Source organism: Choloepus didactylus, chromosome 8, assembly GCF_015220235.1.
Source record: "Choloepus didactylus isolate mChoDid1 chromosome 8, mChoDid1.pri, whole genome shotgun sequence".
NCBI classification, from domain to species: domain Eukaryota; kingdom Metazoa; phylum Chordata; class Mammalia; order Pilosa; family Megalonychidae; genus Choloepus; species Choloepus didactylus.
In genome coordinates, this window is record NC_051314.1 from 101,404,419 (window position 1) to 101,418,417 (window position 13,999).

General features: G+C 36.6%; 1 protein-coding gene and 1 long non-coding RNA gene across 6 annotated transcripts in view; one reads left to right on the forward strand and one right to left on the reverse strand.

Moving 5' to 3' along the window:
* The window catches only part of AMN1 (antagonist of mitotic exit network 1 homolog), a 70,921-nt gene that overhangs the window by 45,617 nt on the left and 11,305 nt on the right, over positions 1 to 13,999 (forward strand). For 3 of the 5 annotated variants that reach the window (XM_037845506.1, XM_037845510.1, XM_037845511.1), the window contains one exon: positions 3,332 to 3,443. In XM_037845506.1, coding sequence (XP_037701434.1) covers positions 3,332 to 3,443 — 112 coding nt within the window. Of the gene's footprint in view, positions 1 to 3,331; positions 3,444 to 6,255; positions 6,504 to 13,999 lie in introns of those variants that run through there. The other 2 variants (XM_037845507.1, XM_037845508.1) reach the window with 2 other exon arrangements.
* On the reverse strand, positions 7,469 to 13,130 carry LOC119541477. Its single transcript, XR_005218285.1, has 2 exons — positions 13,007 to 13,130; positions 7,469 to 8,589 (listed from the first exon to the last, which is right to left on the reverse strand). It is a non-coding gene; the product is annotated as an uncharacterized LOC119541477 (long non-coding RNA).

Consider the following 13,999-nt stretch of genomic DNA (forward strand, 5'->3'; position numbering starts at 1 on the left):
AGCAGTTGTCTGACACTGGAGAAGGGATGGGAAACCCTCCTGCTCTCATCCTCTCCACTGAGTACAAGGCAGTAGGGAGTTCTGTTACTAAGGGAAGGATAGGAGAGCTGGAAGACCTCCTATCCTGCCTAACTAATTCTTTCACTTACACCAAGTGCCAGGAGTGATGGTCTACCACTGAGGGCAGAATGGGACTGTTGAGAGAGATACCCCCTTCACCCTAGACACAGGCTCATAGGGCTTGCCGAAGTCTGAAGGCAGATTAGAACTGAGAGAACCCTGCCCCCCTCCCACCAGTACTCCAGTACTGTGTAGCAGTTTACCACAGGGGAAAGGGAAAAATACTAGAGAGATCCATTCTGTGGTTCAGATTTTCAGCATCACTGGAGTCTGAGTGTTGAATAGGAGAAAAGAAACCCGCTGGCACTTGAGGCCTCCTACTAAATACAAGAAAGTGGCAGACACTACTGGAGGGAATTGGAGATCGTGATGCACTGAGCGTAACTAAAACTCAACTACAGATTAGATTGACTCATCTCCTCATACCAACAGCCTGACGAAAGTGTTTCCATTTCTGGGCATAAATATTGTTTACCTCAGTTTCTACGTTCTTCTACACTCCATATCTGGCATTCAGTAGAAAATTACAGGACACACAGAAAAGAAAGAAATTATGACCCATCATCAAGAAATAAAATAGTCAGTAGAACCAGACCCAGAGATGGCTAGATTTTAGAATTATCCCAATAGGGACATTAAAATAACCATGGTAATATATTAAAAGATCTAAGGGGGAAGATGGAAAACATGCATGAACAGATGGTAAATTTTAGCAGAGATGGAAACAGTATATTTTGGCCCCCCCTCAGTAACAAATAGAGAACCTTATACTAAATGGTTTTTAATATCTTAATTAAAATAACTTTCAGTAGTTTCAACAAAGGAGAATAGCTACAGCAAAGGTCATATTCTAAGAAAATCTGTTCATGAGTAAAACTATTAATGAACACATGGAGAGAAAGGCAGATTTGAAAGAAATATTTCAAAGTGATTATCCCTCAGTGGTAGCATTGTTAGTAATGTTTACTTTCATCTTTATGATTTTTAGTAATTTCTAAAATTTATGCAATTCCAGTTACTTTTCTAATTAGGGAAAAATCAATAAACTTTTATTTTATCATGTTAGAGAACTAAATGTATTGCTTAGGGAAATATGTCAACCACAGTAGTACTCATAATTGTCTCCTGTGATTTTTTATTTAGCCTGAACATGTCTCAGTCTCAGAAGAGAAATAAATTATATCCTATATGTAAAAAGAAAATTGGACTGTTTTCATGGATTTATTGGAAGACAAGGAAAGAAAAGTTTCTATTCATTAATGTGCAGCAGGAAAGACAACCTCCAAGAAAATGGCTTTGACTTGATTAAGCAAGAGTAGGAGTTTTTGGTAGCAATTTTGTAAAATTTGGGAGGACAAAACTGCTTGGAGAAAAAATAGTAGAGGTTCTGAGAACTGCACAGTTTAGATTAAGCATTCTGGAACACAAATTTCAGTGAAACTGGATATCCATTGAGATGAGCAGGAACAAAAGGGCCCCTCAGCAGTTTTCTTGCGATAGGGGCAGGTAGTTATTTCTTAGTAACTTAGCTCTAATTGAGGGCTAACTGGAGTACCCTAGTTGAAGTGAATGAGGCCTGGGGCAAACCTTATGAGAAAAGGAGGTTCAAAGTAATTTTTTTTTAAAATTCAGTATTTGAGGTTTTAATGTTAATTGTTAAAGGTAACATTCACTTTTATGTCTGAGTCTATTGATTAGTTCTAGTTTTCTTGTTCGTATCATTTTAGTTAATTAAACTGGAGAATAACATTTTCCCCAGTTTTAAGCAAATTTAAAAATTAGTTCATCAAGAAAAGGATATATAATATTTCAAACTCATGGAAAAATACAGAGACCTTTGGAACTACCACTTAAATTTTACCATTTTCTGCTTTTACTTCAGTTCTTTTTCTAAAATAAAATGTTACATTTACAACTCCCCACCCCATTTATTCCCCCTTCCTTCAGAGGTAACTACTGTCATGAATAGGTATATGTGTCCTTGTTTGGATATTTTTTATATGTATGTATAGATCCATAAACAGGATATAGTATTGTTTTATATGTTTAAATTTTATATAATAGTTTCATATTGTGTCCTTTTACAGTTTGATTTTTTTTTATTCAAAACTGTGTTTTTAAAGTTTTTTCAAACTTTACTGAGGTATAATTTATATACAGTAAAATCCAACCATTTTAAGTGTACATATGGATGACTTTTGGTAATCAACAATCAATCATATAACCATCACCACAATCAAAATATAGAATATTTCCATCACTCTAAAAAGCTTTCTCCTGTCCCTTTGCAGATATTCTTCTCCCTGACCCTTATCCCAGGCAACCACTGATTTTCTTTCCATCATTACAGTTTTGCCTTGTCTAGAATTTCATATCAGTGGAATCATAGCATATATTGTCTTTTGTTTTTTACTTCTTTCTTTTACTTCTTTTACTTAGCATAGTATTTTTGATATTCATCAACATTGTGCATGTTAATATTCAATTCCTTTTTATTGCTGATTAGTATTCCATATTGTGATTATGCCACAATTTCTTTATACAGTCACCATTTGATGGGCATTGAGTTGTTCCAGTTTGGGACTATTATAATACTGCTATGGACATTTGCATACAAATCTTTGTGTAAATATATACTTGTACTTTTCTTGGGTAAATACCTAGAAATGGAATTTCTGGGTTGTGTCGTCTAGTGCATGTTGGGCTGTAAAAGATGCTATCACACTGTTTTCCAAAGTGGCTGAACTAACATTATCTTTAAGATTTATGTCTGTTAATACAAGTAGATCTTGTTCATTTTAACTGTTTTATTTTATTCCATTCTGTTAATAATTTATCATTATAAATTAATAGTTTATTTACCCTTTCTCTACTTGATTACTGTTAAAAATAATATTACAGTGGGCATATTTATTAATTTCTTTTTGCATATTCCAAGAGTTACTCTATAATGGACATCTACCATTTGGGATTGCTGGGTATGGAGTATGCTTCTCTTCAGCTTTAATAGATATTGCCAGATTGCTTTATAAAATGGTTGGGCATTTAACTTTTAAAGTTACTATACTTTCCAAATTACTGTAAACTAATATTGATCCTTTCTATGTAGTTTTCTTGCTATTAGACATTTGGTTCTTTTTATATCAGTATTTCTCAAACTTTTTCATACGTACTACAGACTTATATTTTTCTTTTCTTTTCTTTTAAATAGGAAATTCATATGGGACATTGTGTGAATCTCACTGATGAGTCTGTGGAAGCTGTCCTTACTTTCTGTCCTCAGATACGTATTTTACTCTTCCATGGATGCCCCCGGATAACAGGTTAGTCAGATAGAATGCTGGATTCAAATCCTGGCTTCATCTTTTACTGGGTGACCTCAATTAAATTACTTAACCCATTCCATTATTCAGTTTCCTCATCTATAAAATGGGCATAATGATAGTACTTACTCATAGGCTTGGTCATCATAATCATATGGCAGCTGTTTTAAGATGCCTAGCACATAGTAAGGGCTCAATAAATGTTAGTCATACTGATGATGGTTGTGGTGTGATGGTAGTGTTCATCAGAAGCTATGTAGAGGATGATGATGGTGGTAGTGGTAGTTATGATATTAAACATGCTCTTCTATGAAGATGGTAGGATATTTGAAGTTCATAATGTTACATGTATCAAATATGCTGAATGACCTCTAAAATATTATTCCATCAAGCTTTAGCCATTAAGAAAGTAATTTTGAGTCTTAGGCTCATGTGATACTTCACTGAAGGAGAAGAACAGAGTAGTCACAGCCCATTTGGCCTATATAGGAACCATGATACTGTATATTATTACCTGGCCCCTAAATTACCACACCTCATCCCTTTTACATTGCCCTTATAATGGTTCCCATACTGTAATATAACCTGGATCTCACTTGTAAATCAGAATTTATGCCCAGTCCATCCAGCTCATCTCTCTAATTACAGTCTAACACAGTTATTCTCTAGGTTGAGTTACCATCATGGAAATCCTTTGGACAGTTCCTCTGTCTTAATTCCTTTTCTTGTGTTTGGACTGCCAGTTCAAATCAAGCCTCCAACCTTGGACTGTATTTGGATATCAGTGACAATTTCACTATATCTTATTTTAGGCAAAGATACTTTTCAAGAAACTAGAGGCAACAGGGACACATAGGAAACTGTTAACATAGGTTACCTCTAGGGAAAGTTGTAGTGGGTCAAGAGTGGGAAAAAGACTTTTCACTGTTGTATTAGTTCCCTAGGTGGCCCATAACAAATTACCACAAACTGGTGGCTTAAAACAATGGAAATTTTTTCTCACAGTTCTGGATGCTAGAAGTCCAAAATCAAGATGCTATCAGGGATGGTTCCTTCTGGAGGCTCTGCAGGAAAAACTGTTCCATGTCTCTTCCTCAGCTTCAGGTGGTTGCTAGCAATCCTTGGTGTTCTTTGGCTTGTAGCTCCATCATTCCAATTTCTTCACATAGTCATATTCTCTTTGAGTGTGTATCTGTGTTCACATGGTCTTCTTCCCTTTAAGTATCTCTCTGTGTCATCACCTCTTCTTGTACAGACACTAGTCATTGGATTTAGAGCCTACCCTAATGTAGTATGACTTCAGCTAATTACATCTGCAAAGATCCTATTTTCAAATAATGTTACATTCTGAAGTTCAAGGTGGGCATGAATTTGGATGGAACAAATCAACACAGTACAACTCTATACTCTTTTATACCTTTTTAAAAAAATTAGAACAGTTACAGAAAAATCCTGCAGAAAACAGAGTTCCCATATACATCCCCCTCACACACAGTTTTCCCTATAATTAACATTTTGCTTTAGTTGGTACTCTTTTATACCTTTTAAATTTTGTATAAGTGCATAATTTTTCCAATGAAAATTAATAATAATTTTTAAAAGATAATCTAGAACCAGAAAAACTCATGGGACTGAGACTTAGTACATATGTACACTATGGAAGGATTGTGAGAAGTCAAGCAGAATATCTCTGGTCATCAAACAAGGCGGAAACTTCTATGCAAATGGGTAGGCTATTTTTTTTTAAGTTGGGGGGAGAGACCACAATATGTAAAATGTGTTAACAGGAACATTTGATGATAGATCTTCAGAACAGCAGCTAAAATTATATGTATCTACCCCTGAGCCATATGTGCTTTTAACCAATACACTAAACAAGCAAGGATGATCAAAAACTGACTCTATTTTCCTCCCATTATTATAACTAAAACCTCCACCAATTTCTTCATGTGACCCTTTAAGGGGAATCTTCACGTAGCCCATCTAAGGGTCTAATTTTTCCCTACTGTTGGATGAATTCTCAGATAGGTGCCATTGCCTTTTCTTATCATTCTCGGAAATATAAAATGTCTTGTCATTTCCGGTCACTGAAACCTCATTTCAGTAATTAAAATGTCTTACTTGCATATAATACTCCAAATGTTTTCAAGTTAAAGCTTTTTTCTCCCTCAGCTCAGGTTTGCTTTAGGTGGAAAGCCTGCAGTGGGTAAAGGGACATCCTTAATTTCTCTGTTTCATCATACTGTGCTTCTTGCCTTCCTCCCCCAGCTTTCCCAGCATGGTTTCTGACTCCACCAGTGTCAGTGCAGGGTGAAAATGAGGTGGGCAGGAGGAGAAGTGGGGGAAAAAAAGTCTTGCATAAACAGCATTATTGTGATCTGGTGTCAGTGCTCTGGGTTCTGTCCTGGAGCACTTTGTTATAAACTTTATATTTTGAGATAATTTCAAACTTACGAAACAGTTGCAAAAATACTGCAAAATCCATACAGAGAACTCCAACATACCCCCGACCCTAATACCCAGATCCACCAATTTTTAACATTTTGCCAAATTTGCCATAACATTCTATCTTAACATTTGTCCGTCCATCCATCCATTTATCTATCAGTCTATCTATCTACTTTTCTATTTTCTAAAACATTTGAAAGTATGTTGTATAGGTGATGCTTAATACTTATATGTGTATTTCCTAAGAACAAGGATATTCACTTATGATGTAACCACCTTAAGTATAATTATCAATTTCAAGAAACTTAACATGGACATAAAGCTATGGTGTATATGCTCATGGAGTACTTCTAATGTTTTTCAGATCCCACTTTTAATCACATCTCCCTCATCATTTTATGTATCTCCCAGCTGCAGTTCCCTTGATTCAAGCAAATGCATCTCTCCTGGATAGTGACTAGTATTTCCCTCTGTTGGAGATTGAACCATGTCCCCCACAAAAGGCATGTTCATGACTCACACCCTGGTCCAGTGGGTATGAACCCATTTCTAAATAGGACCTTTGAAGATGTTATTAGTTGAGGTGTGCCCAGACTAAATGAGGGTGAGCCTTAGTCCAGTATGGCTGAAGTCTTTATAAGTAAAGAAAATTGGACACAGAAACAAAAGCCATGGGAGAAGCAGGAAGCTGGAAGTTAACAAAAGCCAGAAGAGAAAGGAGAAGACATTGCCATGTGTTGAAAAGCCAACATACCCCCCAAAATTGCCAGCCAGCCAGAAGAGACCAACCCTGGGAGTAAGCAAGCCTTCTGGCCTCTGAACCGTAAGCCAATAAATTCCTGTTGTTAAGCCAACCCATTGTATGGTATTTATTTTAGCAGCTGAGAAACAAAAACACCTTCCTCTGACTCCAGGCATCTGGCAATATACTTGTAACCTTAAAGGCTTCCTAGCTCATCCATGTTGCTTTCAAGAGCAAAATATAAGACAATTCCGTGTTGGCTTTCAGAGGATACACACAGTTTACATGGTGAGAGTGCAGGTATTTCCCATCCTCACTCTTCTCTTTAGCTGCCTGGACTTTTGCCACAGCCTTTGCCCTTTAGTTGTCTTAGGTTGGGCCTGATGCTGGTATATGGACATTATACCGTCTCCCCCAAGCTCCAAGGGAAGTATCAGGCTCTCCGATTGATCTCCTTAAAGCCCCTTTCACTAGGCTTAGAGGGGAAGAGAAAGCACCCTAGCCCTCCTTCTAGAACTCAAATCAGAGCTGTCTTCAACAAAATCCTTTCTCCAATTTCCAACTCTCCATCCCCACCTGCTTTAATATTTTTATACCTTTGAATGGATGAGGAGCCATGGATTACAAGATGAGTTCTTAGCTATATTTACAAGTCAAGCATAGATGGTCCGAAATCTCATTTTTGCATGAGATTATAATTGGTAGTTCTAGTTCCTAGGCCTTAGCTGAAATAGTTTTATTTTAATGTCCACTTATATTTGTCTCAGAGAATTGTTGGGGAAATATAATTAAAAATACAATCTGTTCCCAACCCAGAAAACCTCTCCACAAGGTAGAAGAGAAAGAAAACGGTTTTATTACTGAATAAGCATTAAACCAGAATGTGATGCGCATCACAGGCAATCTGCTAGAGATTGCAAAGAAAGAAAGAAACTCACCCTTTTATATAGTCATGCAGATACAACCCATTACATATATGTTCTCAAGATACGTAACTAGTCCTCAAGTAAGAGGACTTGACAGTACCATTTGTCACAAATAGTTCATCTTAAACCCAGCAGGTAATTAACGTGGCCTTTGTGTTTGCTAACTGCCTTTATCCAAAGAAATAATAAAACTTCTCATATCTCTATGATAAGTAGATAGTTACAATTTGAAGCCAGTTACCTAAATTAAACTTCCCTGGAGATGGGGAGTTAAGACTGCTATCTTCTTTGATGTTTACATCTCAGAGAGATGGCTCTCAGGTCCTTGAGAAAGACATTTCTGGGTTGTTAAAGCTGGCAAAGGCTTATTTAACTTTTAGAAAGATTTATGTACATCTCAAAGAGGCAGAGAAAGAGTTTACAATTTCAAGTTTTCTGAAGAAAAAGCTTTTAGAAAATAGGAGGAGGTAGAGGAATCTCCTCTTCTTGCATCAGGGAAAATTAATTTTGTTGTGGCTTGAAAGTGAGTCCTTGCCTGATGAGCACAGGTCCAATCAGTAGAGATGGAGATTTTTGAGAAGGGAAAAAGTTTATTTAGCAAAGGCTAGCCTCAAGAAGACAAGAGGATAGTATTTTTCTCAGATCTGTCTTCCCGAGCTGAAAAGTTGAGGGATATTTATTGGATTAAACAAAGGGGTTAGGGATATTAGGACTATTGGCACATTGGGATTGGTTAATAAATATTCAAATTAATGATTGCAAGTTGGTTATTATCGGCTGTGTCCACATTTAAATTAAGGGTTTCAAGTTAGTTATTATTATTGGCTGATGGGTTCTGTTATCTTGAGGAGTGGGCTTGTGATGCTGCTGAAATTTATGATGGTCAGACTTCTTGCTTTCTTTCAAGTCCCGTATTCCTCTTTCCTGTTGTTTCTGCCCACTTTAATTCCTCTCGCAGGGTATTTTATATCCCAGGGTCATCTTAGGTTCCAGTCTGTTCTTTTCAGTGCATGTTTCACTAGTTTCAGTTCTGTGGGGAAAGAAGAAAGCTGTTACTTGTCCTGGGATTAGATAAATCCCTTGTTCTAAAAAGAGTGAAGTGAAAGTTTTAACAAGTTAGTAAGGGAGGGTCTATTCTACTAGGTTAGTAAGTGGCAGTTTCAGTGAGTGTGATTTTTACTATTATAATTAGGCAGAGTTTTCTCCTAGGTTAACTTTCTTTTAACTGCACTGTCTTTGTGGTTAAAACTAATTAAGGTTGGTCTGGCTGGAGCTGTTAAAAACAAGCGTTTATCTATGGGATGTGTAAGTGGGAAAAGAGAAATGGAAACTTTTGCAACCTAGTTAGGGAGGGAGCTGTTTCAGCAGTAGGGGTCAAGCAAATCAGGTCAAGGTCTACTATGACTTTTTTTCTTTTTGAAACCAGCAACAGAGAGGTCCAGACCCAGGACATACCAGACAAAGAATTTTTAAAAATGGTCCTAAATATACTCAAAGAGCTAAATGCTTTGCTCTTTTTCTTTGCGTGGGCCATCACTTTCTGTTTCTTTGTGTGTTTTGTAATCTTATGTTGAAACCTGCACAATTTTGGGGGGGATGGACCTGAGCTACCTATTCAACAGTAGGAGTGAAGGAGAGGTTGCTGCTGCTATATTAGAATCAGCCTGAACTCCCAGAATTTGAGACACGTAAGTATTTCCCACATACCAGATGTGGGCATGGTGGGAGGAAGAGCCAGACTAGAGTCATTTTAAATCCTACATTAGATGGATGGGTAAGGGAGGGAGGACTGGTGGAATCTCAACAAAGATAGCCTATATTTAGCAACTTAATGTGGTTGGATGTTTTATAATATGAATGATCAGAAAATATGATATTACCTAAATGTTCATCCAGGAGCAAGGTGAACAGACAGTTTCAGAGGGGCAAAAATAGACTTGCTATTAAGGCAACATATGACTTAAAATACGGTTATAGAAAAATGTCATGATATATTTAACAACATTTTAAATCACAAAACAAAATGGTAATTACAATTACACAAACTAAAAATTTAAAAATTAACCATAAAAGCCATTCCTATGCCAGCAGTCAATTAAAGATTATTTATTTTCCTTTCCACAGAAAAGGGAAAAAATATTTACTGGTAATCTCTGGAGTATTTATGGAATTATTAGATTATTCATTCTATAATATTCTTGATAAGCTTTAGTCTATACATTATGAATATATATTTTATTCTCTTAGAACTGAATATGGACCATTCTTTCCCTGGTCTAGGGAATTTTGTGACTCTGTAGTTTAGTCCTTTTGTTACTGGAAATGAAAGAGTGACCATCAAGCCTGTGAAATACTCCCAAAATCAAGGACTCCGTAGGCCATGCTTTCTCCTAGAGTCGGTGGCATTCTGGTGCTGGCTTGCCACTTGCCACCATCCTTGGTGTTCCTTGGATTGCATCTCTGCTCCATCACATGGCAATCTGCTTCATTCTCTGGCTTCTTCTGACTTTTGGCTTCCACTGACTGCATCTGAATTTCCTTTGCTTAACAAGTACTTCAGCCGTATGGATTAAGGTCCACCCTGATTTCATTTGGCCTTATCTAAATAGGATCTTCCAAGATCCTATTCACAAATGAGTCCACACCTTACCTAATAACATTTTCAAAGGTCCTATTTACGGATAGGTTCACACCCACAGAAATGCAGATTAAGACTTAAATGTATCTTTTGTGGGATATGTGATTCAATCCCCAAAAGGCTCTTCCCTATCTATGTAAATAACCGAGTATATAAAAATAGAGTCCCAAAACGGCACCAGCTTCCTCTGAGATCAGCAGTCCAAACACATAGTTAAACAGTTGTTTTAATCTGAAAGCAAAATGTGTCCCATGGTTTCTTCATTGTAAGAAATAACATTCTGATCATGTTGACCTATGTATGCATGTTAAAATCAATGTTTTTCTCCTCCCCGTTCATATTTTGGCTTTATCTTCCCATTAAAAGATACATGATATTAATGTAACTCTATTAAGAAGAACCTTAGATTCTCTTTCCCCCATTTATATTTAAGAACAAATTCTATTGTTTTTTTCCTTGTGTTCTTCTATTGGTGATGAGATAAACAGAAGTCCTCAAATGGAAATAAATGAAGACCACCCAAATGAGAATAAGCAAAGTTTATTTATTTAGAGCTTGCTACAGCAAGGGAGTCAGCCACCATCACTTGCATTTGTCAGAGACTCAAAGGCACAGAGCTTTATATTGGGAAAAAAGGAAGACTTCAGGTATTCAAATATGCCCTGTTGGAGGCTGTTGGCATGGGGAAGCTGGAAGAGGCTAACCAGAAGCAGGGCATTTTATGTGATTGGTTAGAGGAACATATTCAGTTGTGATTGGCTGGTCCTAAATTGGAAGCCCGGGCAAAACCCAGGGAAGATACAATTATCAATTCCTTACCATTTGGGGCCAATTGTTAAGGAAATTGTGGCTTAACTTCCAGGAGTGGTTACTGCAAATGTTGATTTGGCTTTCTGGCCTGATTGCTACAGATTGTGGGTCCAGAGTTCTATTTTTATATATGGTCCATTTATATATTCAGTCTTTTGGGCCTCAGGACCCGTTTACACTGTTGAAATTATTGAGGATGCCAAAGAATTTTTTGTTTACGTGGGTTATATTTATCATATTTATATGGTATCCATATTCGAAACTGAAACAGAAAAAAATTTGTTATTTTTAAAAATTAAGTGTTTTTAATAGCATTTCAGATCATTGTGGATAGTTTTCCTTAATGTTACCGTAAAACTTGACAAGTGGTAATTTCTTAAGAGTTAATTGCAGTGTGGCTGAAACCATGTCAATGAATTTTTTATATACTTTTTTTTTTATACATTGCAATTCACTTGTCTGTCTTGCATTTTGAATGGATCTTTTACCCATTGACAATTTTTTAACTTCATGCATTGGTAATTTGGCAAGTGTTGGTTCTCTGCATTATGTAATTCTTCTAAATATTAACACATTTAAAAAATCAGATTTGTTAATATCACCATCAGTTTCATCAAAAAAGACTTAATTATTGGGAAGCTGTCAAGATCACAGTGGCAGTTACAAGTTTCCAAAATTTTAATTTTCACGTGAAGGCTAAAATTTTATTATTGGCAACAAATACTGTCATTTGATTTACTTGACATTTCAAGAAAATGTCTGCAAGTACCCAAGTCTGAATAACCTTAGATTGTCAGTCATCTTTCAAGTAAAAATGGTGTCCCATGAAAAAGTGACTAGTTCAGCTTGCCACCCTGAAAGGGTCTGGGACTGTAGGGTCTGTGGACCACACTGTGAGAACACTGCTTTATGGTAAAGCAAAATTATCAGTCAATTTCAACATTTGAAACAAGAACATTGTATCTCTTTCAACTTGCTTCTTCAATTTTCATGCAGCTGTGGAAGTGATGGAAGTAGACACTGAAATAGCAGGAGTTCAAAATAGTTGAGTTAGAGTTACATTTTTCACATGGACAACTATGGAGGCCAGCATTTACCAGCTGGATTCCATGGTGTTGGGGATTGAATCATGTCCCTCACATGTTCAGGTCCCAATCCCTGGTCCTGTGGGTATGAACCCATTTGTAAATAGGAACTTTGAAGATCTTATTAGTTAAGTTGTGCCTAAACTAAATGAATGTAGACCTTAATCCAGTATGACTAAAACCCTTATAAATAAAGAAAATTGGACACAGAAAGAAAAGCCACAGAGAGCAGCCACAGCTGGAAGTCAGTGGAACCCAGAAGAGAAAGGAGAAGATGCCATAATGTGCACTGCCATGTGACAGAAAAACCAAGAACTAAGGATCACCTACAGCCAGCCCCCAGAATGCCACTGTCTTTGGGGAGACAGCATCACCTTGCTGAGGCCTTTGATCTTGGACTTCTTTTCCTAGCCTCAAAACCATGAGCCAATAAATTCCCATTGTTTCTGCCAGCTCATTGTATGGTATTTGTTTTAGCAGTTAGGAAATTAAAACACATGGTATGGTGTCCTAGGAGACATCCATAGGTACAGCATAAAACAAAGACTGTTGGAAATGCAGCATACCACTGTCATGAACCTTAATTTACCAAAGGCTCTTAGAAATACAATAGCTTCAAAACCTGTTTAACTTTGTTTATCCAAGCATTTCCCTAATTTCTTTTTTAGCATAGAACACTGTTTTGATAAATCTAGGCAGCTCCCTCATTTTACTGTTATATATTATTTTTCTGATTCCTGATTTCACAGAATAAGAAAGTGAGATACTAAAATATTATTTGCCCAATGTTACCATTTTCAAAATTACTAAGACCAAAACTAAAATCTCAGTTTACAGTGAAATGGACACTGATTTCCAGTCTCTTGCCATCTCTCCTAACTTTGAATAAATCCCTTAACTTTTATGGACCTTACCTTTTCCTTGCATATAATGGTCAATCATCATAAAATTGGTACATCTGATAATTGTTGCCGGCGGGTGAAGCAGAAATGAAATCCAAGACAAAAATATCTTTGAGAGACTGGGAGCAGGGGACGCACCGCCTATAGGGAAAGTGTGTGTGTCCCGGTCCCCAAACCCTTATTTATTAGGCTTTTAGGGTAGAGTAATGCTTTACTGTGCACGTAGACATTTTCACATGGTTGTTTACATCAATCTGCAAAAGGTTCTTATCTCAATCTCAAGGACAATAAAAGAAAACAGTCCCTCAGCTGCATTCTCACGTCTGTACATACTTTAACGAGGTGTGCCTTGACAGTGTTCCATCTCGGCAGGAGCCCAGTGTTCTAGGCCCCCACCTCAAGTATGCAGGAAGGAGAGGAGAAACTTCAGGCCCTGTTTCCCACAGATAATAATACAAGAGTGAATACACAATGGATTTTTAAAATAAAGGTTCTTTAGAGGACATAAAAGCTGAAGTTTTCATCTTCCCTGATCCTTTCTATTCCTTCCCCTTTCCTATCAGTATCCCTAATCTGCTACCTTTGAATATTTTTGCTACTATCATTAAATGAAAATAAAATGAGCTAATATATCACCTTATATTTAATTTTTAATTTTATTTTTTCTACAGAGAAGGTAAATTTTTGGCTTTTTTTGTTCATATATGAATATATAAGACAATATAATTTATGTTCTTATGAAGTGTTTATCATACTTGAATGTATACATGCAGTTACACTATTATATTTTCCTCAGAGCCATCTGACCTCCAAATTGGTATTGTCTACTGTAGTATCTCATCAAATTCCCTGAATCAACCTGTCTTATCTTCAGTGTTTTTAAATATTTATAAAAATTCTTAACTTTAAAGTCAGACTGAAAATATAACTTCACATTATAAATTAGGTCTTGAAACTATTAGATGCACTTTGATTGCTGCAGAAAGAGACAACAAACTAAGCTGC